This window comes from Styela clava, chromosome 14 (assembly GCF_964204865.1).
Source record: "Styela clava chromosome 14, kaStyClav1.hap1.2, whole genome shotgun sequence".
Lineage (NCBI taxonomy): Eukaryota > Metazoa > Chordata > Ascidiacea > Stolidobranchia > Styelidae > Styela > Styela clava.
In genome coordinates this window covers 15,463,007-15,490,220 of record NC_135263.1, presented here as the reverse complement: position 1 = coordinate 15,490,220, position 27,214 = coordinate 15,463,007, and the positions used below count along the sequence as shown (strand labels likewise).

Genomic DNA, 27,214 nt, shown 5'->3' with positions numbered 1-27,214 from the left:
TTTTTCTCCGATTTTATATGTAACTGCAATACCTTATATTTTTTTCTGCCAATATGTTTGGTATTTTATTGCAAGCATCAATTGCTTTTACTATTTTATACCAATTTCTTTTTATTTCTATGTTAAGTTCCCTTATTTTTTTCATCTTCAAGTCATTCGTACTTAATGATATTAGCCCGATTGAAAAAATACTACAATCACAATTTCTTAAGTCATTGTGATCATATATTTTTGGCGCATTTACTGCAAAAAACATAAAGTCATGTCTTTGACGGACTTAGTCTGCTTTACGAATGCGTCTTTCTAACAAAAATGAACGAATTGCTTCAATTGAGCATTGACTGATTGAGCATATACTATAGGTAAAGATAGTATTATTTATTACGTAATTTGTCTACAAATATCTCATTCATTGGGGGCACGTTTTCCAAACTGGAAAAAAATTCATCCCTGGCGAGTAACTTTGTCCTTTTGAGGAGGAATCGGCTTTGTATTTTCTGTAGCATTACTGGTTTCCCAAAGTTCGCTCTGCCTCTTATAATACAATGCACACATACAATTAGAAAATACTGGAACTGTACAAAATCGGTTTTTCAACTAGGGCAATAGACAAAGATCTAAAGAAATCAATTAATACAGTTTTTGTTTTTGTGCATAGTGGGGGAAGAATAAAAAGGTTGAAAGATTTGATAAGGGAGAAGTTTAACAGATAAGGTTTGGAATCACATGACTTTTACACCTACATCTTATTCATCAAATGTTTTGTCCACATGTACAATATGTATTTTGTCCACATGTATCCCATTTATCATACATACTATTTAACAGATGTTTTGTCCACCAACAGCTCATTCGTGAAATGTTTTGTTTTCATACATTCAGGGGTTTTGTCCACCTATATCTCATTCGCCAGATATTTTGTCCATATAAATCTCGTTTCCCTGATGAAACAACAGCTCATTCGCTGAATGTTTTCTCTCCATACATTTCGCCAAGGGGTTTTGTCCACATATATCTCATTCGCCTGATATTTTACCCACATGAATGTCGTTTATCATGCATCTAATTAACCATACATTTTGTCCATATATATCTCGTTTCCCTGATGAAACAACAGCTCATTCGCGAAGTGTTTTCTCTTCATACATTTTGTCCATGAGTTTTGTTCACATGTATCTTATTCGCCGAATATTTTGTCCACATGAATCCCGTTTACATACATTCCATTCACCAGATATTTTGTCTATATATATTTCGTTTCCCTCATAAAACAGTCGCCGTGACTATTCGCTCGTTAAAAAAACGACTTTTTCAGTGAGACTCTTCTGTGGCGTATAATTGTCAATCCATGGTAATTAACTTAATTGTGTCTACCGTAACTCGCCGTGGCTACTTTTAAATACATTACTACTCTAAAAAAAACAGATGTAATATGCGGACATAAACACATGAGATAAACTGTCTAATTATATTTAATTTTGATGAGTATGTTTGCAATCTTGCTAATTCTTTATCGCCGTTAGGAACCCGTATTTTTGCCATTTTGCGAATTAGGGACACATGGGACAAGTGAAAATACTTACACCCTTTTCAGTTATCAGTCAATCAGCTGCGAACAACAACGCCCTCACCTTGGTGATTGAGAAATTGGAGGAACGAATAAAGATTCTAGAAAGTAGAGAAGAGAGGGTATGCAGAAAAATGCAACAGAAGTCTTTAAAACAGTACAGAGCTGCGTCCATGTAGACCTCGGTCAATAAAAAAACTTCCAATCGAAAATTCGTCTTCTGAATAATCTTGGTAGTAAATTCTTTCACATAAGTTCATGCCCTCTTTTATCTCGCCGAGAGTATATAATTCAACTTAACACTTAATTAACACATGCATTTCCCAATATTATTCAGGGGCGTGTGAGATAAAGTTCGACGGTAAATGCTACTGGGTAGAGACTCGCTTGATTGTGGACAGTACTATCGACATAGCCGATATTTTGTCAGAAATGCTGTTAGAATATGTTGTTAGGAATGCTGAAATGATATAGCCTATCAGTTGCTTTTTTCAGGTAATTATAGTGGACAAGAACCCTTGTGATGAATGACACCGCGACAAACCAAATAAAGCAATCGTGTCTAATGCAAATAATATAAATCGTGCAATTCGAACACGCAGTTCCTGCGTTGCGTAACATGCGGCGAAATGGCGAGCGTTTCCATCATATTAAAATTAATTAGTGCGGGGTGACAAGCAAAAATAATCTACTTCTTACTGAGTAGAGCAGGGGTTGGCAAACTACGGACCGAGGGCCAAATGCGGCCCGCAAAGAAAAATTGTGCGGCCCGCGGAGAAGTGTCTGAAGTTTTGAATGATGTACCCGCGAAACGAGCTATTAGATAAAATAATCTGGAATGACGAGAACAATCAAAAATGATCGATTCTGAAATAGAAAATGAATAATATAATTAATATCGATTTTGGAATAATGGAATATCGTTTTAGAAAGAAGTACATTCTAACGACCAGTGACACATAGGCTCGGCAGCTGGCCCGTGAGGAATGATCATATGCGAGAGGATCGCTGGATCACAAAACCGCTGGTGGGTTAGGCCTCTCTTAACTACCAAGTCCATACGTCTGAAACAAGTTTATATAATGTGTTTTGTGTCTAGTGTACCACCATGTTGGGATTTCAACTAGAGCAACGACTCGTCTAAATCTAAGATAAATTAGGTTCAGAAAGAAATCATCTGTACAGCCGTCGCGTTTACATTTTTCACACTGGATTTTATTTCTGGTTACGGAAATATAATATCAATACGATATGCTCAATTTTTGTAAGGATATATACTCGAAACAAGGCCATGCGAGCTCGCACAAAAATGAAGGGGGGCGCATCTGCGATCGCAGTTATGGCGACCACTTGAACGCCAAGAGCTACTAAAACAATATGAATTTATTGCGGTGCATTATGTTCCAGTGGATCTACGCGAGGTAACAATTAAACCAAAACATAGTATTCGTTTTAACCAGCATTACAGAAATTTAATTCGTTTTCTAAATATATTTTAATATTTTTTTTAACAATAAACAGGATGAAAATAACACATTTCAGGAAAAGATCTCGGTAGGAAATACTCGATCCCCTCGCATATGATTATTCCCCACGTGGCAGCTGCCGAGCCTATGTGTCACTAGAATGAACTTTTTACTAAAACGATATTCCATTATTCAAAAATCGATATTAATAATATTTTATCCATTTTCTATTTCAGAATCGATCATTTTTGATTGTTCTCGTCATACTTTTGAATCTGGGATTCGTGGTTATTTTTAGTCAATTTTTCTTATGACGGAACATAAGATGAAGAGTTAAATTTGATAGCAGAATCCAGTATACAAGAAAACGCTGCGTGTGTGTCTATACTCAATTCAATGATATCTGAATTGAAAATGTATCAGAAGATATGTATCCTGTGTAAAAATTGGGCTGAATGTTTGCATTGGTGAAAATATTAAGAGAATGGAGTTTCTCCACACTTGAAAGACGTTTTCTTTATAATTTTATTTAATACGAAGATATGAAAAACCGTCCTTATACTCACTCCAGAATTAACATTCTAAAACGGCAAACGGGTATTCGTTTGAAATATGCCTAATTTGCATGTGTTCACTCCATGTTATACTAAGATTTAAGTATACATTCATTGATTCGGAAGAATTTATTGTCTACTTGGCCAGAACCTTGTTCGGAGTGAACTGTTAAAATATAAATGAAAAAAACCGGCGGGAATCTGAAACAATATGAATATATTTTTTAGAAAAGTGTTGATTTACTTATATATAGAATATTATATAATATATTTCATTTCTTCGCTGATGCTAGTATTTATAATGATGTCTTAAATACAAATATGAAAAATTCGGACTTTTAGTTTGTTACATACTTATTTAGTAAACGAAAAAAACATACTTTTCCGCCAGGAAAAAGAAGTCAAATCAGTATAAGCCAGCATAAATCTGGTCAATTATACAGTTGAGTCAGTGAGAGTACAGTAAAACGAGTACTGATTCAACGTAAAGTCTTTGGGGTGATGTGGGACACTCGCCTTAAAATAAGACCTAGTTTATAGCGCAAATTTTTATTTTTTTTTTGACCTAGTCGATAGCAAGAAATCTCACCAACAGTAAATGAATAATCTAAGACGCGTGGAAGAGGAAAATGTTAGGTTATTTATGAGTAAATGGATATCGGCTCACCAATTTTGTGTATTTGAAAATTTCATCATTCTCCACTGTGTAACTTTGTTTTTGATATATGAAAATAAAAAACACACCTGATAAGCCCTAGTGTTATTTTTCAAAAGAAAATTGAAATAAGACACGGGGAAAAGAAAAAAACGGGATAAACAATACGTGTCAAAACTGAATTATTTGCTGTGTGCTGTTTTTCTACACCGTTAATAATAGATTCGTTACCTTTATACATTTGGATATATTTCACATGACATTTCAAAAAAAAGCCTTGAAAAAAAATTCTTTGTGAATTAGATAAAAATACAAAGTAGTCCATGTCAAGAAAATTATCCGAATCAATATTATTGCTCTATAATTCACATAATACGCCCTCTCTGCTGGACGTTGGTGGACAGTTGTGAATACCAATGTTGACAGAACTTGATGGAACTCTTTGAACAATTGTCATGTGCGTATAAGCAGAAGATTTAGAGGGATATCCAGGATACCATTTCATAAATGGAGCTCGACTTCCATCGGAAAATGTCACGATTCCAGTCTGTAAAGAAAAGAATATTGTTTCCTGAAACAAAGTCAAACAACTTTTCGTTTCATAACATAGAATTAGTGACGAAGGAAAATACAAAATATTTTGCTTCAGTATACGTGTGGCATCCTGGACGTTTTTACAATGTGATCACAAATTAGAAAATTGGTATTCTCCAAACGCTCGTTTAATATATCTCTAATGAAAACAACAAGTGGAAGATTTCAAATATATATCAACACGAAGTATAAAACGAAGTAGTTTTCCGCATCTTAGTAACTTGTCTGCATGAAAATTGCGTTCTCGTGAAGGAAAAAAATGGGATAGCGAAATGTTGAATAAAATATTAGATCTCATGGGATTCATAGAAAATTTTGGAATAAATACAAGTAATAGGCTTCTAGCGAAAACAACAGTCTTTAATCACAAAGCCTTTGGAAAATTACAAACGATCGTCAGGTAAAGAGTATCAAGAAACGTTAAAATTTGCTACAAATGCGGACTTTGTTGAAACATATTTTACTATTCAAATTGAAAAAAATATATATGTAAATATATTTACAGCTGGGTTTGTTCGCATTCTCACCCATAGGTAAATACCATTACTCTTTGCAAATATTTTCGCTCGAAGGTATCGCATGATGACATTGTAATGTTTTTCCGAATAAATATTCGCTGGTGAGCCATTCCGTTCTGCACATGAGGCTTCCCATCTGTCATAGCCTGTCACACCATGATCAAGACTCTCTACCCAGTAGCATTTACCGTCGAACTTTATCTCACACGCCCCTGAATAATTTAGGAATATACATCATTTTCTGGTAAAATCGGGCATGAGCTTATAAGAAAGTTTGTTTACTACCAAGATGTTTCCTACCAAGATTATTGAAACGATGAATTTTCGATTTGACTTTTTTTGACCGGAGTCTACATGAACGCAGCTCTATACGGTTTTTAAGATTGCTGTTGTATTTTTCGGCATACCTTCTCTGCTTTCGAAAATCTTTATTCGTTCCTCCAATTTCTCAATCACCAAGGTAAGGGCGTTGTTGTTCGCAGCTGATTGACAGATACCTGAAAAGGGTGTATGTATTTTTGAACAAGATGAAGTCAACAGCTTACAATAAAGAAAATTAAAATTGCTCCACGTGTTATATAATTGTGCTAAATCATTTTATAAAGTGGATCTGTTGCAGATGTGTATAATGTCCAAAAATCAAATGGCATTTTTATGAGTTCAGTTTTGAAAATATTAATAAGTTAAGCAAAACGGATTTTTGAAGAAGAGTCGAGCCCTTTCATATTCAACCATAGGAATAAGAACAGCGTCTTTCGTGATTTTTATTGCTTTCAATTGTCCGCCAGCTGAAAAATCATCTTACTTGGCGCAACCTTCTCTTCTATTTCAGTTTCGATGCGTTCATAATCCACAATAGCTGGAGGCCCGACGGGTCCAGGCCGGCCTATTTCACCTTTTTCTCCAATTGGTCCTCTCTTCCCAGGAGACCCTTGAGATGTTTCGATTCTGATTGATGTATGTGTCCCGTCTCGGGCACAGAGTGTTTGAAATAAATTTTCAATTTGCGTACAAGCTGGAGTATCATCAAATGCATTTGACCAGCTAACAAGTAAAAGCAGACCCAGCGTTTTTATCGTTAACATGACGCAGATTTATCTAAAGATTCTATTTTCAATAGGCTTATGCATATGAAACTATTTTAAAAAAAATAACAAAATAAAGTTTTATCCAATATTGCTGTAGTTGAAATCAGCTTTTTCAGAAACACAAAACTGAACTCAGCATGAATACCCAATATATAAAACATTTTCTGTTTTTTTTTTTAATTTAAAATTTTCAGCAATGTGCTCAGTGGTATATATATATGACAATATATATATAGAAAAAATTTGATTATTCGGCGACATCTTATTTAATATATATAGCGGAAAGTTAGATGACTTATTCTCTTCATTTGAAACTGGTCAATACATAAAATCCCATCCTTTTTCGGTGCTAAAAAAATAACTCATAAAATTCCGACGACATCCCAAAGAACTCTTTTATCAGCGTGAGTCCCAGTCAGCATCGGGTTCTAAAAAACAACGCTTGGTCCAAAAATTTTTCATTAGGAGTTTTTACATTTCACTCAGTGCGTATTTATAAAACTTTGATTAATCATATCCCAAACAAGTGCCCGACATTTAGGCAAATAATATATCGGGTATAGCGGTATTAGTATTCTATGAGCAATCACAATTGTTCATTATCCAACATTATACAACTTGACTCAACTTTAAAAATAAATTTTCAAAATTGACTAAATCAATTTCGTGATGCACCTTCTCGTTGCCTGTAACGATTAAAAAACGCTAAAATTTTTGCAGCCTCAATCACATTACAAAATGCAGTGTCCCGTCGAGGTATTAATAGGTTCTTGCGCTTTCAGATTTTATCAAGTTCAGCAGATTTCGCTCCGTGGCTGCAGTCATGCGTTTGTTTCTTCAATGTTAATAATATATAGGTGTATAATGAGAGTAATTGACGCCGAGGAAACGCCGCGATTGGAGATTTTCAATTCGAACAACAGATCGTATTGGTATCAGTCCATAGAACACAAACAACACCTAGTTGGCAAAATGCCATTACTTCGTTATAATATGCGAATTTGAAAGATATTTTTCAAAGAATTTAAAGACTGAACAATGTCCTTGTTCAACGATATACAAGTTATGAAGTCTTTGTGTGTTTTGTTTGGTTGATTGATGGACGCAAAAAAAAATGATCAGAATGCATGCCTGGTTTCCTGGAGAGGTCTCATAACATTCGCTTGGGTTAGGCCTAATTTTTTTTTATATATACATAAAAATACAGAACAACGATAAAACATCTGAGCTACTTAGCGATTGCTATGAGACATGGCACACCTCCACACAATTTTCAAGTTTGTCATAACAAAACTTACGCATTTTGAGACATAATAATCACAATTTTTCGTATTTTTCTTAAACGATATTTTAATTGCAGTTCCATTATCTTAGAACCCACGTACATTTGCACCCAGGGCAATTGCACCTGCATACTTTTGCACCCACGGACATCTGAACTCATGAACATTTGCACTTTGATTATTTATATCCCAAACTAGTGCCCGACATTGAAAAAACAGCATATTGAGTACAGTATAGTGGTATTATTATTCTATGAGCAACCACAGTCGTTCATTATTCGCAATTACACAATTTAACTCAAATTTAAAAGTAAAGTTGACTAAAACAATTTCGTGATGCATTTTCTCATTGCCTATGACGAATGAATAACGCGAAAATTTTTGCAGCCTCAATTACGTTACAAAATGCAGTTTCAAATAATGTTTTCAGAAGTTCGGCAGATTTTGCTCCGTGTCGGCAGTCATGCGTTTGTTTCTTTAATACTTTCAATCTATAGGTGTACAATTGAAAGTAACTGACGTCGAGGAAATGCAGCGTTTGGAGATTTTTAACTCGAACAACATCGTATTGGTATTAATTCTTGGAACACAAACAACACCTAGTTGACAAAATGTGATTACTTCGTTATATTATGCGGATTTGAAAAACATTTTTCAAAGCAATTCAGAATTAAACAATATCATCGTTCAACGATATATAAGTTATGATGTATTTCTGTTTTGTTCGGTTGATTGATTAACACAAAAAATGATCAGAATGAACGTCTGGTATCCTGGAGGGGTAACTTTTGCTTGAGTTAAGCCTACATTTTTGTCTGTGACATTATAACACCAAACTGTAAACTTGGGCAACAAAGAGACGACTCAAAAATCTATATATACAAAATACCGAACAACGATGAACACCTAAGCTACTTAGCTATTGCTATGAGTGGTAGCAAAGCTTCGATGACCAGACATGGCACACCTCCACACACTTTTCAAACTTGTCATAACAAAACTAATGCATTTTTAACACGATAACCACTTTTTTTTTTATTCAGGGCGAAGGCATATTGACATAGAACAAGTCTTTACATGTATATTGCACTCGGTGTGCAAGTCTTGTCTAAATTAAAAATATCAAACTTACGGTCAAATATTGCAGCCCAATATGCCCATGAGGCAACTCACCAAACTGAAAATACACTTGATGGGAACATCGCGAAGCGACACCCGTGATAAAAGTCTAACTTTGATACAGATTGAATAGAAAGAAGTCAAACAATATATATAATTAAAAACATTAATGTCCCAAAAACAAATCCGTTACAAAAAATAGAATCCGGACACCGACAAGGACCGGTGAGGTAACCAACGGGTAACGTAACAGCATGGCAGCACACAGCAGACTGAGTGAAGATTTTAAGTTGGAACGAATGCAAAATACACAAAAGACTTATAGCGTCAGGGTCGCTTTAGCTGTTGATTGGTCGCATAACTCGTCGCACTCTACTTTTAACTCTGCGACCACATCAACCGCAACAAGCAACCTTCTGCCTCAATCTAACTTGAAGTTAAGTCTTTTGCTGTTTTATGGCTCTTTTTTTATTTTATCATTGCCGTTTTCAATTAAATACTATACAACCAAGCAGTCTACTTGTTATTGTCAGAGACTTTGAAGCGAACAATTAAAAAAAAAAGCCAGTCTAGGCACGCAAGGAGTTAATAGGAAAATAAGGGTACGCAACCCTACAGAAAGTTGGTGACATCCCGACGTGCCTATCAAGATTAACTTCAAGCCTCAACTGCAAGAATCGAAGAAACCTGAAATCAAGATTTTTAAAGATTCTATTCCCAAAACTGACTGATTCGAGTGGTTTTAGACCTTTGCGATATAATTTTAAAAGACCCCTTTATCGACCATTTTATTGCATGCATTTTAGCCAAATGTTTTTATTTACGTTTTATCATTATATGCAGCGTATTTCAACTCGAAAGTGCGAGTGACTGATTTAGTACTAATTGATAATAATAGCGACGGACAATCACCAGACTTATTGTTCTTATTGTTCATGATGCGTTTCACAGATTTAACTTCAGTACTAAATGGTTCAATTCACTTCATAATTTTTATTCCAATTTTTTGAACACAAACCTTCTCTATATTATGTCAATGAAAAAACGACCGAAGATTTTTAGTTGATACTGGATTAACAGATTCCCCCACAATAGAAACGCCACAAGCGGCTCGACCAGGCCATGAGTTGTGTGAGGCAAACGGTACGCCAATACCATGGTAGGGCCAACTAGCTATGACTTTTGCATCAGATAAATATCAAACATTTCTGCAATTTCCTAATATTACGTGTTTCTCAACCAATATTAGAGGCTGATTTTTTTGTCAAAGCATGATCTTGTGGTTGACTTGCGCACTCGCTGACCCAAACTACAATACCTACATATATGGTAGAAAGTTCTCTGGCAGATGAATAGAAACCAACTTCACCAAGGCATCAGCACTACGCCAATTTGTTGGAAGAATTCGAAGATTTGACAATCCTTCGGCATGCAACTGTTAGGACAAAACATAACCAGCCGTATTATTGCGACCGGGCAACCAGTTCATTCTAAAGCAAGACCACTTTCACCCCACTTGCGTCAAAATTTCCGGGACCAACTAAAAAAAATTATCAAGTCAGGAGACATAGTTCCTTCTTACTACCCTTATTCATCTGCCAGTGCAGTTGTATCAAAGAAGAATAACAATGAGGTCTGTACTTGCGTTAATTATAGATCCCTCAACAATCAGACAATAAAAATAGATGGCAAATTACGCACATGCGCAAATGAATTACAATTATACAAATGAATTACAAAATACCTCTTCGCCAACCTGATATAAAGAAGGCTACTTTCATCTGCACTGGAGGATTGTTTGAACGGCGCTCCATTAGTATGTATACAGATATGGAGGTAACTAATTTTGTTGGCCTAATTTACATCAAGTTGTGGGAAGGGACTGAAGCCTATGAACATGGGGTATATTCACTTGGCTAACACCGACAGTCCCCGAACTCGTGATAGAACAAAAATAAGTAAAATCGGAATAAAATTATGGCCCAACCCCAACCTGTTACACATACTACGGGAGTACCGTTTGAACCATTAATCCTACAATTTCGTCTGTTCATCATTTTCTCGTTTTCTGTCGAAAGTAACTTCCGGTTTGAAAAATATATTCGTATTCATAAACTATATATTGAATGCAATCGGAACTGACAACATCGCCAAGCAATGAGACAATTTTACTTGAGCTTTCAAAAATACGGACTTTTTCGAATAAATGCGAGTTCGGTAAATAAAAGCTAGATTTTTTAGGTTCAAAGGTTGAAGCAATCAACAAGTTCCCTTCTCCAAATACTTCAAAAAAGCTTAGATCCATCTTAAATCTAGCTCGCTACTGCTATCGTTTTGTCAGGGATGCTATGCTATCTTAAAACTAATGTTTACCCATTTTGTTTACACTGTTAATCAATTCCCTCCAAGTCTGATTATGTAGAACAGGTCAAAGATCACTGTGGTATCAAATAAAATCAAGACGTCTAAGACATGGCTTTTTCATTCCATCTTCACTCTTTTTCTTTGTAGAATTTATGCTTGTGAGGTAGTGCTTGGGATGCTCTTGGTGAGAGAGGTGGTTCTCAGAAGATTTCTATTTAGCCTTTGAAGTGATTTGGCAAGGTCCGTTTGTGATATTTCCAGATTGCTTAGAAGCGTCAATTCATTCGGTGTACACAATAAGATTCTAAACTCGCGTTCTGGTGTGTGATACTGAATTATTTGTTGTGAGCTGGTTTTCTACACCGTTAAAAATAGACTTTGTCACCTTTATACACATGGTTTTATTTCATATAACATTTCAAAGAGATTGTTGAAGCATGAGCTTCAAGAAAAATGCCTCCTAGAGTTAGATAAAAAATGTATTTTCGTGTCAAGAAAATTGTCTGAAGCATTGTTATTGCTCTATAATTCACATAATACGCCTTCTCTGGTGTGCGTTGGTGGCCAGTTATGGATACCAATGCTGGCAGAACTTGATGGAACTCTTTGAACAATTGTCATGTGCGTATGATCAGAACGTTTAGAGGGAAATCCAGGATACCATTTCATAAATGGAGCTCGACTTCCATCGGAAAGTGTCACGATTCCAGTCTGTGAAAAAAAAATTGTTTCCTGCAACAAAGCCAAGCATTTTTTCGTTTTATAACATAGAATTAGTGACGAGGGAAAATGTAAAAGATTTTGCTTTAGTATACGTGTGTCATTTTGACATTCTTACCATGCGATCACAAATTATAAAATTGGTATTATCCAAACGCTCACTTAATATATGTATATACTTTGTTAAAACATTTTCAACAACCCGAACTGAAAAGAAAAGAGAAATATATTCACAGCTGGGTTTGTTCGCATTCCCACCCATATGGCGATCACTCCCCTCTTTGTCAGTATTTTCGCTCGAAGGTATCGCATAATAACATTGTAATGTTTCTTCGAATAAATGTTTGCTGGTGATCCATTCCGTTCTGCACATGTGGCTTCCCATCTGTCATAGTCTGTCACAGAATGATCAAGAGTCTCTACCCAGTAGCATTTACCGTCGAACTTTATCTCACACGCACCTAAATAATATAGGAAAATACATGTAGTAATTTTTCTGTTAAGTTGAATTATATACTCTCGGCGAGGTAAAATCGGACGTGAAATTATGTGAAAGAATTTACTACCAAGATTATTCAGAAGACGAATTTTCGATTGGACTATTTTTATTGACCGAGGTCTACATAGACGCAGCTCTGTACTGTTTTAAAGATTGCTGTTGTATATTTCTGCATACCTTCTCTGCTTTCTAAAATTTTTATTCGTTCCTCCAATTTCTCAATCACCAAGGTGAGGGCGTTGTTGTTTGCAGCTGATTGACTGCTAACTGAAAAAGGGTGTATGTATTTTTGAACAAGAGGAAGTCAACAGCTTACAAAGAAGAAAATCAAAAAAACTCCAGGTGTTATATAATTGTGCTAAATTATTTTAAAAAGTGGATCTGTTGCAGATGTGTTTAATGTCAAAAATCAAACGGCATTATTATGAGTTCAGTTTTGAAAATATTAACAAGTTGAGCAAAAAGGATTTTTGAAGAAGAGTCGAGCCTTTTCATATTCGACCATAGGAATAAGAACAGCGTCTTTCATGATTTTTAATGTTTTCAATTGTACCGCCAGTTGAAAAATCATCTTACCTGGCGCAACCTTTTCTTCTATTTCAGTTTCGATGCGTTCATAATCCACAATAGCTGGAGGCCCGGCGGGCCCCGGCCGGCCTATTTCCCCTTTTTCTCCAACTGGTCCTCTCTTCCCAGGAGACCCTTGAGATGTTTCGATTCTGATTGATGTATGTGTCCCGTCTCGGGCACAGAGTGTTTGAAATAAATTTTCAATTTGCGTACAAGCTGGAGTATCATCGAATGCATTTGACCAGCTAACGAGTAAAAGCAGACCCAGCGTTTTTATCGTTAACATGATGCAGATTTATCTAATGATTCTATTTTCAATAAGCTTATGCATATGAAATTATTTTAAAAAAAATAATAAAATGAAGTTTTATCCAATATTGCTGTAGTTGAAATCAGCTTTTTCAGAAACACAAAACCGAACTCAGCATGAATACCCAATATATAAAACTTTTTCTGTTTTTTTTCTAATTTAAAATTTTCAGCAATGTGTTCAGTGGTATATATATTTATATATATGACAATATATATATAGAAAAAATTTGACTATTCGGCGACATCTTATTTAATATATATATCGAAAAGTTGAATGATTTATTCTCTTTATTTGAAACTGTTCAATACATACAATCCCATCCTTTTTCGGTGCGAAAATAATAACTCATAAAATTCCGAAGACACCCCAAAGAACTCTTTTATCAGCGTGAGTTCCAGTCAGCATCGGGTTCTAAAAAACAACGCTTGGTCCAAAGATTTTGCATTAGGAGTTTTTACATTTCACTCAGTGCGTATTTATGAAACTTTGATTAATCATATCCCAAACTAGTGCCCGACATTTAGGCAAATAATATATCGGGTATAGCGGTATTAGTATTCTATGAGCAATCACAATTGTTCATTATTCGACATTATACAACTTGACTAAACTTTAAAAATAAAGTTTCAAAATTGACTAAATCAATTTCGCGATGCACCTTCTCATTGCCTGTAACGATTGAAAAACGCGAAAATTTTTGCAGCCTCAATTACATTACAAAATGCAGTTTCCTGTCTAGGTATTAATAGGTCCTTGCGCTTTCAGATTTTATCAAGTTCAGCAGATTTCGCTCCGTGGCTGCAGTCATGCGTTTGTTTCTTCAATGTTTTTAATATATAGGTGTACAATGAGAGTAATTGACGCCGAGGAAACGCCGCGTTTGGAGATTTTCAATTCGAACAACAGATCGTATTGGTATCAATTCCTAGAACACAAACAACACCTAGTTGGCAAAATGCCATTACTTCGTTATAATATGCGAATTTGAAAGATTTTTTTCAAAGAATTTAAAGACTGAACAATGTCGTTATTCAACGATATACAATTTATGAAGTCTTTGTGTGTTTTGTTTGGTTGATTGATGAACACAAAAAAATGATCAGAATGCATTTCTGGTTTCCTGGAGAGGTCTCATAACATTTGCTTGAGTTAGGCCTACATTTTTTTTTATATATACATAAAAATAAAGAACAACGATAAAACATCTGAGCTACTTAGCGATTGCTATGAGACATGGCACACCTCCACACAATTTTCAAGTTTGTCATAACAAAACTTACGCATTTTGAGACATAATATTCACAATTTTTCGTATTCTTAAACGATATTTTAATTGCAGTTCCATTATCTTTGAACCCACGTACATTTGCACTCAGGGCAATTGCACCTGCATACTTTTGCACCCACGGACATTTGAACCCATGAACAATTGCACCCACATACAGATTGCACTCATAAACATTTGCACCCACGGACATCTGAACTCATGAACATTTGCACTTTGATTATTTATATCCCAAACTAGTAGTGCCCGACATTGAAAAAACAGCATATTGAGTACAGTATAGTGGTATTATTATTCTATGAGCAATCACAGATGTTCATTATTCGCAATTACACAATTTAACTCAACTTTAAAAGTAAAGTTTCGAAATTGACTAAAACAATTTCGTGATGCACCCTCTCATTGCCTATAACGAATGAAAAACGCGAAAATTGTTGCAGCCTCAATTACGTCACAAAATGCAGTTTCAAATAATGGTTTCAGAAGTTCAGCAGATTTTCCTCCGTGTCGGCAGTCATGCGTTTGTTTCTTTAATGCTTTCAATCTATAGGTGTACAATGAGAGTAATTGGCGCCGAGGAAATGCAGCGTTTGGAGATTTTTAATTCGAACAACATCGTATTGGTATTAATTCTTGGAACACAAACAACACCTATATGACAAAATGTGATTACTTCGTTATATTATGCGGATTTGAAAAACATTTTTCAAAGCAATTCAGGATTGAACAATGTCATCGTTCAGCGATATAGAAGTTATGATGTATTTGTGTTTTGGTTCGGTTGATTGATTAACACGTAAATTGATCAAAATGAACGTCTGGTTTCCTGGAGAGGTCTCATAACTTTTGATTAAGTTAAGCCTACATTTTTTGTCTGTGACATTATAATACCAAACTGTAAACTTGGGCAAAAAAGAGACAACTCAAAAATCTGTATATACAAAATACCGAACAACGATGAACATCTAAGCTACTTAGCGATTTCTTTGAGTGTTAGCAGGGCTTCGATGACCAGACATGGCACACCTCCATACAATTTTCAAATTCGTCATAACAAAACTAATGCATTTTTAGACACGATAATCATCATTTTTTTTTTTTATTCAGGGCGAAGACATATTGACATAGAACAAGTCTTTACATGTATATTGCACTCGGCGTGCACGTCTTGTCTAAATTGAAAATATCGAATTTACGGTCAAATATTGCAGCCCAATATGCCCAGGAGACAATTCACCAAACTGAAAATACACTTGATGGGAACATCGCAAAGCGACACCCGCGATAAAAGTTTAACTTTGATACAGATTGAATAGAAAGAAGTCAAACAATATATATAATTAAAAACATTAATGTCCGAAAAACAAATCCGTTACAAAAAATAGAATCCGGACACCGACAAGGACCGGTGAGGTAACCAACGGGTAACGTAACAGCATGGCAGCACACAGCAGACTGAGTGAAGATTTTAAGTTGGAACGAATTTTTCGCGGTATACAGAGCATATCGAATATATATTGAGCGAACATGAAATATTAACATGAATAGACTCGCCTTGCGGTAAAGTTGCAGAAATAATGGTGATTCATCTTAATTCACGACATTTTGTTTTTAAGCAACGATATTGCAAAAGTAAGAACACTATTGGACGTCATGTAACCTACGGACGTAAAGCAATCCCAAACATTTCACTCAGGTTCAAAGACATCGTAATGCTTGCACGTTTGCAGTATATGCGCATATCGACTGATTAAATCAGAAGTGCGGAATCCGCTTTTTCGGTTGCAAAATACACAAAAGACTTATAGCGACACCTAGGTCAGGGTCGCTTTAGCTGTTGATTGGTCGCATAACTCGTTCGCCACGTTCTGACCTTTGAGTTTTCGAATTTTGGGCACTCTACTTTTAACTCTGCGACCACACCCACATCAACCGCAACAAGCAACCTTCTGCCTCAATCTAACTTGAAGTTAAGTCTTTTGCTGTTTTTGGCACCTTTTTTATTTTATCATTGCCGTTTAGAATTAAATACTATATTATACAACCAAGCAGTCTACTTGTTATTGTCAGAGACTTTGAAGCGAACAATTAAAAAAAAGCCAGTCTAGGCTCGCGAGGAGTCAATAGGAAAATAACTGCGTACCCTACAGAAAGTTGGTGACATCCCGACGTGCCTATCAAGATTAACTTCAAGCCTCAACTGCAAAAATCGATGAAACCTGAAATCAAGATTTTTAAAGATTCTATTCCCAAAACTGACTGATTCAAGTGGTTTTAGACTTTTGCGATAAATTTTAAAAGACCCCTTTATCGACCATTTTATTGCATGCATTTTAGCCAAATGTTTTTATTTACATTTTATTATTATATGCAACGTAATTCAACTCGAAAGTGCGAGAGACGGATTTAGTACTAATTGATAATAATAGCGACGGACAATCGCCAGACTTGGCACATACAATGAAGCCCTCCAGCTTTTTTAATATATATTAATGATCTGGTTCGATCGCGGTTTCTTATTGTTCATGATGCATTCCACAGATTTAACTTCAGTACTAAATGGTTCAATTCACTTCATAATTTTTATTCCAATTTTTTGAACACAAACCTTCTCTATATTATGTCATTGAAAAAACGGCCGAAGATTTCTAGTTGATACTGGATTAACAAATTCCCCCACAATAGAAACGCCACAAGCGGCTTCGACCAGGCCATAAGTTGTGTGCGGCAAACGGTACGCCAATACCATGGTAGGGCCAGCCAGCTATGACTTTTGCATCAGATAAATATCAAACATTTCTGCAATTTCCTAATAGTACGTGTTTCTCAACCAATATTAGAGGCTGATTTTTTTGTCAAAGCATGATTTTGTGGTTGACTTACGCACTTGCTGACCCAAACTACAATACCTAGATATATGGTAGAAAGTTCTCTGGCAGATGAATAGAAACCAACTTCACCAAGGCATCAGCACTACGCCAATTTGTTGGAAGAATTCGAAGATTTGACAATCCTTCGACATGCAACTGTTAGGACAAAACATAACCCGCCGTATTATTGCGGCCAGGCAACCAGTTCATTCTAAAGCAAGACCACTTTCACCCAACTTGCGTCAAAATTTCCGGGACCAACTAAAAAAAATTAGTCAGGAGACATAGTTCCTTCTAACTACCCTTATTCATCTGCCATTACAGTTGTATCAAAGAAGAATAACGATGAGGTCTGTACTTGCGTTAATTATAGATCCCTCAACAATCAGACAATAAAAACAGATGGCAAATTACGCACGTGCGCAAATGAATTACAATATTTTAGCAAATGCGAACTTTCGAAAGCATATCACCAAATACCTCTTTGCCAGCCTGACATGAGGAAGGCTACTTTCATCTGCACTGAGGGATTGTTTAAACGGCGCTCCATTAGTATGTGTCCAGATATGGAGGTAACTAATTTTGTTTGCCTACTTTACATCAAGTTGTGTAAAGGGACTGAATCCTATGGACATGGGGTATATTCACTTGGCTAACACCGACAGTTCCCGAACTCGTGATAGAACAAAAATAAGCAAAATCGTAGTGAGGTAGTGCTTGGGATGCTCTTGGTGAGAGAGGTGGTTTTCAGAAGATTTCTATTTAGTCTTTGAAGTGATTTGGCAAGGTCCGTTTGTGATATTTCTAATATTAAGATTGCTTAAAAGCGTCAATTCATTCGGTGTACACAATAAGATTCTAAACTCGCGTTCTGGTGTGTGATACTGAATTATTTGTTGTGAGCTGGTTTTCTACACCGGTAAAAAGAGACTTTGTTACTTTTATACACATGGATTTATTTCATATAACATTTCAAAGAGATTGTTGAAGCATGAGCTTCAAGAAAAATGCCTCCTGGAGTTAGATAAAAAATACAATGTATTTCCGTGTCAAGAAAATTGTCTGAAGCATTGTTATTGCTCTATAATTCACATAATACGCCTTCTCTGGCGTGCGTTGGTGGCCAGTTATGGATACCAATGTTGGCAGAACTTGATGGAACTCTTTGAACAATTGTCATGTGCGTATAATCAGAAAGTTTAGAGGGAAATCCAGGACACCATTTCATAAATGGAGCTCGACTTCCATCGGAAAGTGTCACGATTCCAGTCTGTGAAAAAAAAATTGTTTCCTGCAACAACGCCAAGCATTTTTTCGTTTTAAAACATAGAATTAGTGACGAAGGAAAATGTAAAAGATTTTGCTTTAGTACATGTACGTGTGGCATTTTGACATTCTTAATATGCGATCACAAATTATAAAATTGGTATTATCCAAACGCTCACTTAATATATGTAATATGTATATACTTTGTTAAAACATTTTCAACAACCCGAACTGAAAGGAAAAGAGAAATATATTTACAGCTGGGTTTGTTCGCATTCCAACCCATAGGGCGATCACTCCCCTCTTTGTCAGTATTTTCGCTCGAAGGTATCGCATAATAACATTGTAATGTTTCTTCGAATAAATGTTTGCTGGTGAGCCATTCCGTTCTGCACATGTGGCTTCCCATCTGTCATAGCCTGTAACAGCATGATCAAGAGTCTCTACCCAGTAGCATTTACCGTCGAACTTTATCTCACACGCACCTAAATAATATAGGAAAATACATGTAGTAATTTTTCTGTCAAGTTGAATTATATACTCTCGGCGAGGTAAAAGCGGGCGTGAACTTATGTGAAAGAATTTACTACCAAGATTATTCAGAAGACGAATTTTTGATTGGACTATTTTTATTGACCGAGGTCTACATAGACGCAGCTCTGTACTGTTTTAAAGATTGCTGTTGTATTTTTCTGCATACCTTCTCTGCTTTCTAAAATTTTTATTCGTTCCTCCAATTTCTCAATCACCAAGGTGAGGGCGTTGTTGTTTGCAGCTGATTGACTGATAACTGAAAAAGGGTGTATGTATTTTTGAACAAGATGAAGTCAACAGCTTACAAATAAGAAAATAAAAAAAACTCCAGGTGTTATATAATTGTGCTAAATTATTTTATAAAGTGGTTTTGTTGCAGATGTGTTTAATGTCTAAAATCAAACGGCATTATTATGAGTTCAGTTTTGAAAATATTAACAAGTTAAGCAAAAAGGATTTTTGAAGAAGAGTCGAGCCTTTTCATATTCGACCATAGGAATAAGAACAGCGTCTTTCATGATTTTTAATGTTTTCAATTGTACCGCCAGCTGAAAAATTATCTTACCTGGCGCAACCTTCTCTTCTATTTCAGTTTCGATGCGTTCATAATCCACAATAGCTGGAGGCCCGACGGGTCCCGGCCGGCCTATTTCCCCTTTTTCCCCAACTGGTCCGCTCTTCCCAGGAGACCCTTGAGATGTTTCGATTCTGATTGATTTATGTGTCCCGTCTCGGGCACAGAGTGTTTGAAATAAATTTTCAATTTGCGTACAAGCTGGAGTATCATCAAATGCATTTGACCAGCTAACAAGTAAAAGCAGACCCAGCGTTTTTATCGTTAACATGATGCAGAATTATCTAATGATTCTATTTTAAATAGGTTTATGCATATGAAACTATTTTAAAAAAATAATAAAATGAAGTTTTATCCAATATTGCTGTAGTTGAAATCAGCTTTTCCAGAAACACAGAACTGAACTCAGCCTGAATATCCAATATATAAAACTTTTTCTGTTTTTTTTTCCAATTTAAAATTTTCAGCAATGTGCTCAGTGGTATAATAGAAAAAAGTTGACTATTCGGCGACATCTTATTTAATATATATAGCGGAAAGTTAGATGATTCATTCTCTTTATTTAAAACTGTTCAATACATACAATCCCATCCTTTTTCGGTGCGAAAATAATAATAATAATAATAAAATTCCGACGACATCCCAAAGAACTCTTTTATCACAATTGCTCATTATTCGACATTATACAACTTGACTCAACTTCAAAAATAAAGTTTCAAAATTGACTAAATCAATTTCGCGATGCACCTTCTCATTGCCTGTAACGATTGAAAAACGCGAAAATTTTTGTAGCCTCAATTACATTACAAAATGCAGTGTCCCGTCGAGGTATTAATAGGTCCTTGCGCTTTCAGATTTTATCAAGTTCAGCAGATTTCGCTCCGTGGCTGCAGTCATTCGTTTGTTTCTTCAATGTTTTCAATATATAGGTGTACAATGAGAGTAATTGACGCCGAGGAAACGCCGCGTTTGGAGATTTTTAATTCGAACAACAGATCGTATTGGCATCAATTCATAGAACACAAACAACACCTAGTTGGCAAAATGCCATTACTTGGTTATAATATGCAAATTTGAAAGATTTTTTTCGAAGAATTTAAAGACTGAACAATGTCCGTGTTCAACGATATACAAGTTATGAAGTCTTTGTGTGTTTTGTTTGGTTGATTGATGGACACAAAAAAAATGATCAGAATGCATGTCTGGTTTCCTGGAAAGATCTCATAACATTTGCTTGGATTAGGCCTACATTTTTTTTATATATACATAAAAATACAGAACAACGATAAAATATCTGAGCTACTTAGCGATTGCTATGAGACATGGCACACCTCCACACAATTTTCAAGTTTGTCATAACAAAACTTGCGCATTTTGGGACATAATAATCACAATTTTTCGTATTTTTCTTAAACGATATTTTAATTGCAGTTCCATTATCTTTGAACCCACGTACATTTGCACCCAGGTCAATTGCACCTGCATACTTTTGCACCCACGGACATTTGAACCCATGAACAATTGCACCCACATACAGATTGCACCCATAAACATTTGCACCCATAGACATTTGCACCCACGGACATCTGAACTCATGAACCTTTGCACTTTGATTATTTATATCCTAAACTAGTAGTGCCCGACATTGAAAAAACAGCATATTGAGTACAGTATAGTGGTATTATTATTCTATGAGCAATCACAGTTGTTCATTATTCGCAATTACACAATTCAACTCAACTTTAAAAGTAAAGTTTCGAAATTGACTGGAACAATTTCGTGATGCACCTCCTCATTGCCTATAACGAATGAAAAACGCGAAAATTTTTGCAGCCTCAATTACGTTACAAAATGCAGTTTCAAATAATGGTTTCAGAAGTTCAGGAGATTTTCCTCCGTGTCGGCAGTCATGCGTTTGTTTCTTTAATGCTTTCAATCTATAGGTGTACAATGAGAGTAATTGACGCCGAGGAAATGCAGCGTTTGGATTTTAATTCGAACAACATCGTATTGGTATTAATTCTTGGAACACAAACAACACCTAGTTGAAAAAATGTGATTACCTCGTTATATTGTGCGGATTTGAAAAACATTTTTCAAAGCAATTCAGGATTGAACACTGTCATCGTTCAGCGATATAGAAGTTATGATGTATTTGTGTTTTGTTCGGTTAATTGATTAAAACGTAAAATGATCAGAATGAACGTCTGGTTTCCTGGAGAGGCCTCATAACTTTTGCTTAAGTTAAGCCTACATTTTTTGTTTGTGACATTATAATACCAAAATGTAAACTTGGGCAACAAAGAGACAACTCAAAAATCTATATATACAAAATACCGAACAACGATGAACATCTAAGCTACTTAGCTACTGCTATGAGTGTTAGCAAAGCTTCGATGACCAGCCATCGCACACCTCGACACACTTTTCAAATTTGTCATAACAAAACCCATGCATTTTAGACATGATAATCACAATTTTTCATTTAGGGCGAAGACATATTGACATAGAACAGTCTTTACATGTATTTTGCACTCGATGTGCACGTCTTGTCTAAATTGAAAATATCAAACCCACGGTCAAATATTGCAGCCCAATATGTGTAGGAGGCAATTCACCAAAATGAAAATACACTTGATGCGAACCACGGGCAGCGACACCCGTGATAAAAGTCTAACTTTGATACAGATTGAATAGGAAGAAGTCAAAAATATATATATAATTGAAAAGATTAATGTCCAAAAATCAAAACCATTACAAATAAAGAGACTCCGGGCACCGGCCAGTACCGGTGAGGTAACCACGGGTAACGTAACACCATAGCAGCACACAGCAGACTAAGTGAATATTTAAATTGGAACGAGTTTTTCGCGGTATACCGAGCATATCGAATATATATTGAGCCAACATTGAACATAACATGAATACTCGCCTTGCAGTAAAGTTGCAGAAAAAAAGGTGATTCATCTTAATTCACGTCATTTTGTTTTTGAGCAACGATTTTGTAAGAGTATAAATACTATTGGACGTCATGTAACCTATTGACGTACAGAAATCACAAATATTCTACCCAGGTTCAAAGGCATTGTAATGCTCGCATGCTGGCAGTATTTGCGTATATCCACTGATTAAATCAGTGCGGAATTCGCTTTTTAGATTGCAAAATACACAAAGACTTATAGCTAGGTCCGGGTCGCTTCAGCCGTCGGTTGGTCACATGACTCGCTCGCCACGTTCTGATCTTTATGGTTTCAAATTTTGGGCACCCTACTTTTAACTCTGCGACCACACCCACCTCAACAAGTAGGCTAACCTTCTGCCTCAATCTAACTTGAAGTTAAATGTTTACAGTTCTATCGCATTTTATTTTATCACTGTCGTTTTAAATCAAATATTATATATTATCCAACCACGCAGCAGTCTACTCGTTATTATCAGAGCTGATTTTTTGTCAGAGCATGATCGTGTTGTTGACTTGCGCAACTCACGTCTCGTCGACCTAAACTCCAATATTTGCAATAGTAAGATTGCTCAAGTTTCAGCTTTGCAACCCTACTTCCCCCGGAACCCAAAGATCTTGGTTTCCCGGAAGCTGCCGGAAAGGTCGTCATGATAACGCCTCCCGATCGCTAGTTGGCATCGTTCATAGTCAGAACTAAGACGGAATCTGATCGTCTTCAAACCTTTGACTTTCGCTCTTGATTAAAAGCATCAATTCATTCGGTGTACACAACAGGATTCCAAATTCGCGTTCTGGTGTGTGATACTGAATTATTTGTTGTGAGATGGTTTTCTACACCGCTAAAAATAGACTTTGTTACCTTTATCCATTTAGATATATTTCATGTATATATATATATAGCATTTCAAACAGGTACCTCCTAGAATTAGATAAAAATATATATTAGTATTTCCATGTGAAGATTATGTTCCATGTCAAAATTATCCAAAGCATTGTTATTGCTCTATAATTCACATAATACGCCCCCTCTGCTGGACGTTGGCGGCCAATTGTGGATACCAATCTCGGCAGAACTTGATGGAACTCTTTGAACAATTGTCATGTGCGTATGATCAAAACGTTTAGAGGGATATCCAGGATACCATTTCATAAATGGAGCTCGACTTCCATCGGAAAGTGTCACGATTCCAGTCTGTAAAGAAAAGAATATTGTTCCCTGCAACAAAGTCAAGCTCTTTTTCGTTTCATAACATAGAATTAGTGACGAGGGAAAATACAAAATATTTTGCTTCAGTATACGTGTGGCATACTGGACGTTCTTACAATTTGATCACAAATTAGAAAATTAGTATTCTCCAAACGCTCGTTTAATATATCTCTAATGAAAACAACAAGGGGGAATTGTTCAATTATATATTAACACGAAGTATAAAACGAAGTAGTTTGCCGCATCTTAGTAACTTGTCTGCATGAAAATCGCGTTCTCGTGAAGGAAAAAAATGGGATAGCGAAATGTTAGATAAAATATTAGATCTCATGGGATTCATAGAAAATTTTGGAATAAATACAAGTAATAGGCTTCTAGCGAAAACAACAATCTTTAATCACAAAGCCTTTGGAAAATTACCAACGATCGTCAGGTAAAGATTATCAAGAAACGTTCAAATTTGCTACAAATGCGGACTTTGTTAAAACATATTTTACAATTCAAATTGAAAAAATATATATATAAATATATTTACAGCTGGGTTTGTTCGCATTCCCACCCATAGATAAATCCCACTACTCTTCGCAAATATTTTCGCGCGAAGGTATCGCATGATGACATTGTAATGTTTTTCCGAATAAATATTCGCTGGTGAGCCATTCCGTTCTGCACATGTGGCTTCCCATCTGTCATAGCCTGTCACGCCATGATCAAGACTCTCTGCCCAGTAGCATTTACCGTCGAACTTTATCTCACACGCCCCTGAATGATTTAGGAATACACATTATTTTCTAGTAAAAGCGGGCATGAGCTTATTTGAAAGAATCGATGTTTACTACCAAGATTATTCAAAAGACAAATTATCGATTAGACTTTTTTTTTGACCGGAGTCTACATGAACGCAGCTCTGTACGGTTTTGTACGGATTGCTGTTGTATATTTCTGCATACCTTCTCTGCTTTCTAAAATCTTTTTTCGTTCCTCCAATTTCTCAATCACCAAGGTAAGGGCGTTGTTGTTTACAGATGATTGACTGATAACTGAAAAGGGTGTAAGTATTTTTAACAAGATGATGTCAACAGCTTCACGTATTAAATAATTGTGCTAAAATTCACAAATTCAGTCAAACTTTTTAGGGTTTAGTGCAGGGGTTCCCAAAGTTGATTGACCGCGGGCCAAATTTCGAAGCTAAAGGATATTCGCGGACCAGAAAAGGTGAGCGACAAAAAGAGCTCGACGCCACGGCTGAGAAAATTTTAAAAATTAAGCACTAAAATAGACTGCAAGCTTGATATTATTACACCTAGCATCGCAGTTTGTTATGATAACTGATTGAAGTTACTTGCTCATCTGGAATATACGGCTTCGTATAAATGAGGCTACTTATGGCTTGTTTTGTTGCACAAAAAACATCCCAATGTATATAAGTATAAAAAAAACGAAATGCCAACATGATTTGGTTGTTTGTTTTTGTATATACCAATTCTATATTTTTGTAGGTGTAATTAGGGCAGATGTTCTTTACGTGGCTCCAATTCAGTACATTATATTCGCAACAACGCATTCAAGTGATTATCTATCATGCAGTCCGGACCGAAGTTTTGTTTTGTTAAGGTTCATAATTGTGTTGTTAGAAAGACTGATGCTGAAAAATTAACTTCTTAAATCGGGAAACTTAAACATGTTTATTTGACTTTTTTATGAATTTAGCATTGAATTTTGAAATACGCGCATCAACTGATCATAATTCGAAAAATGCTTCGTCTCATAATGGCGCCTAATGTCATATTCCTTCAGAACTGGCATATTTTGTTGGCAAGGAAGACAAATCGCTGAAGTTTGATTTTTTTTAATAAAGAAATAAGAACGCTGCCATTTACTTCAAAAAGTTTAACCGTTAAATTATTTCACTTAACTCCGGCGGGCCATTTTAAATCGTTACGCGGGTCGTAATTGGCCCGCGGGCCGCGGTTTGGGAACCCCTGGTTTAGTGGATTTGTTGCAGAGAGTATAATGTAAAAAATCAAATGACATCATTATGAGTGCAATTTCGAAAATAATAGCAAGTTAAAGCAATACGGATTTCGAAGCACATCATATTTGATCACAGAAACAGTCTCTTTCACGATTTTCAACGCTTTCAGTTTTACGGCCAACCGAAAAATCATTTTACCTGGCACAATCTTCTCGTCTATTTCAGTTTCGATTCGTTCGTAATCCACAATAGCTGGAGGCCCGACAGGTCCAGGCCGACCTATTTCACCTTTTTCTCCAACTGGTCCTCTCTTCCCCGGAGAACCTTGAGATGTTTCGATTCCGATTGATGTATGTGCTCCGTATCGGGCACAAAGTGTTTGAAATAAGTTCTCAATTTTCGTACAAGCTGGAGTATCATCAAATGCATTTGACCAGCTAACAAGCAAAAGCAGACCCAGCGTTTTTAACGTTAACATGATGCAGAGCTATCTAATGATTCTATTTTCTATTAGCTTATGTATGTAAAATTAAATTTAAAAAAATAAACAACTAACAAATAAAATAATATTTTTATATAATATTTCTGGGTTGGAGTCAACTTTTTCAGAAATAAGAAACTGCACTCAGCATGGATACACAATATATAAGACTTTCTTGTCTTATTTTTCTCTTTTGTATAATCTATAATTTTTAGCAATTTGATCGGTCGTTCAAAGTATGAAATAAATTTAATTTTGTATATAGCGCAAAGTTATATGATTTATGCTCATTATTTGAGACTGTTTAATACATACAACCCCTGCTGTCTTAGTGCAAAAAAAAGAACTCTTAAAATTGCGACAACATGATTCCCAAAGAACTCTCGGACCTCCCGAAGTATGCGCACCAAGATGACGCACAACCTGAACTCAGAGTGTTCAACTGTTTTATGCCAACCAACTGGTGGAAGGGCGAGGCTTACAGAAGGCTGCTCTCTCCGAAGGAAACAACACTAAAGTTTTCGCACAAACTGAACAACGCTTGGTCGAAAGATTTTACATTTAGCTTTTTTTTATATTGCATTCACGTGCGTATTTATAAAACTTTGAATATTTATATCTCAAACTAGTGCCTGGCATTTAGGCAAGTAACATATTTAGTATAGTGGTAATAATGTTCTATGAGCAATCACAATTGTTTTTATTAGACATTACACAATTTAATTCAACTACAATTCAAACAATTTCGCG

At 35.8% G+C, this 27,214-nt stretch overlaps 4 protein-coding genes across 4 annotated transcripts; all 4 read right to left on the bottom strand.

Moving 5' to 3' along the window:
• Positions 1-4,600: 4,600 nt before the first annotated feature.
• Positions 4,601-6,440, bottom strand: LOC120341254 (uncharacterized). The gene is made up of 4 exons (XM_078119701.1): positions 6,160-6,440; positions 5,762-5,851; positions 5,364-5,566; positions 4,601-4,789 (listed from the first exon to the last, which is right to left on the bottom strand). Exons 1-4 carry the CDS (start codon positions 6,437-6,439, stop codon positions 4,601-4,603), a joined length of 762 nt encoding a protein of 253 aa, XP_077975827.1. The 5' UTR covers position 6,440.
• A 5,234-nt stretch (positions 6,441-11,674) lies between these two features.
• On the bottom strand, positions 11,675-13,320 carry LOC144432158 (uncharacterized). Its single transcript, XM_078120279.1, has 4 exons — positions 13,004-13,320; positions 12,605-12,694; positions 12,163-12,389; positions 11,675-11,919 (listed from the first exon to the last, which is right to left on the bottom strand). Exons 1-4 carry the CDS (start codon positions 13,281-13,283, stop codon positions 11,731-11,733), a joined length of 786 nt encoding a protein of 261 aa, XP_077976405.1. The 5' UTR covers positions 13,284-13,320; the 3' UTR covers positions 11,675-11,730.
• A 5,105-nt stretch (positions 13,321-18,425) lies between these two features.
• LOC144432071 (uncharacterized) lies at positions 18,426-20,135 on the bottom strand. The gene is made up of 4 exons (XM_078120107.1): positions 19,831-20,135; positions 19,432-19,521; positions 18,990-19,216; positions 18,426-18,735 (listed from the first exon to the last, which is right to left on the bottom strand). Exons 1-4 carry the CDS (start codon positions 20,108-20,110, stop codon positions 18,547-18,549), a joined length of 786 nt encoding a protein of 261 aa, XP_077976233.1. The 5' UTR covers positions 20,111-20,135; the 3' UTR covers positions 18,426-18,546.
• A 3,218-nt stretch (positions 20,136-23,353) lies between these two features.
• Positions 23,354-26,530, bottom strand: LOC120341429 (uncharacterized). Its single transcript, XM_078120106.1, has 4 exons — positions 26,182-26,530; positions 24,959-25,048; positions 24,544-24,770; positions 23,354-23,993 (listed from the first exon to the last, which is right to left on the bottom strand). The coding sequence occupies exons 1-4, from the start codon at positions 26,459-26,461 to the stop codon at positions 23,805-23,807; spliced, it is 786 nt and encodes a 261-aa protein (XP_077976232.1). The 5' UTR covers positions 26,462-26,530; the 3' UTR covers positions 23,354-23,804.
• Positions 26,531-27,214: the final 684 nt, after the last annotated feature.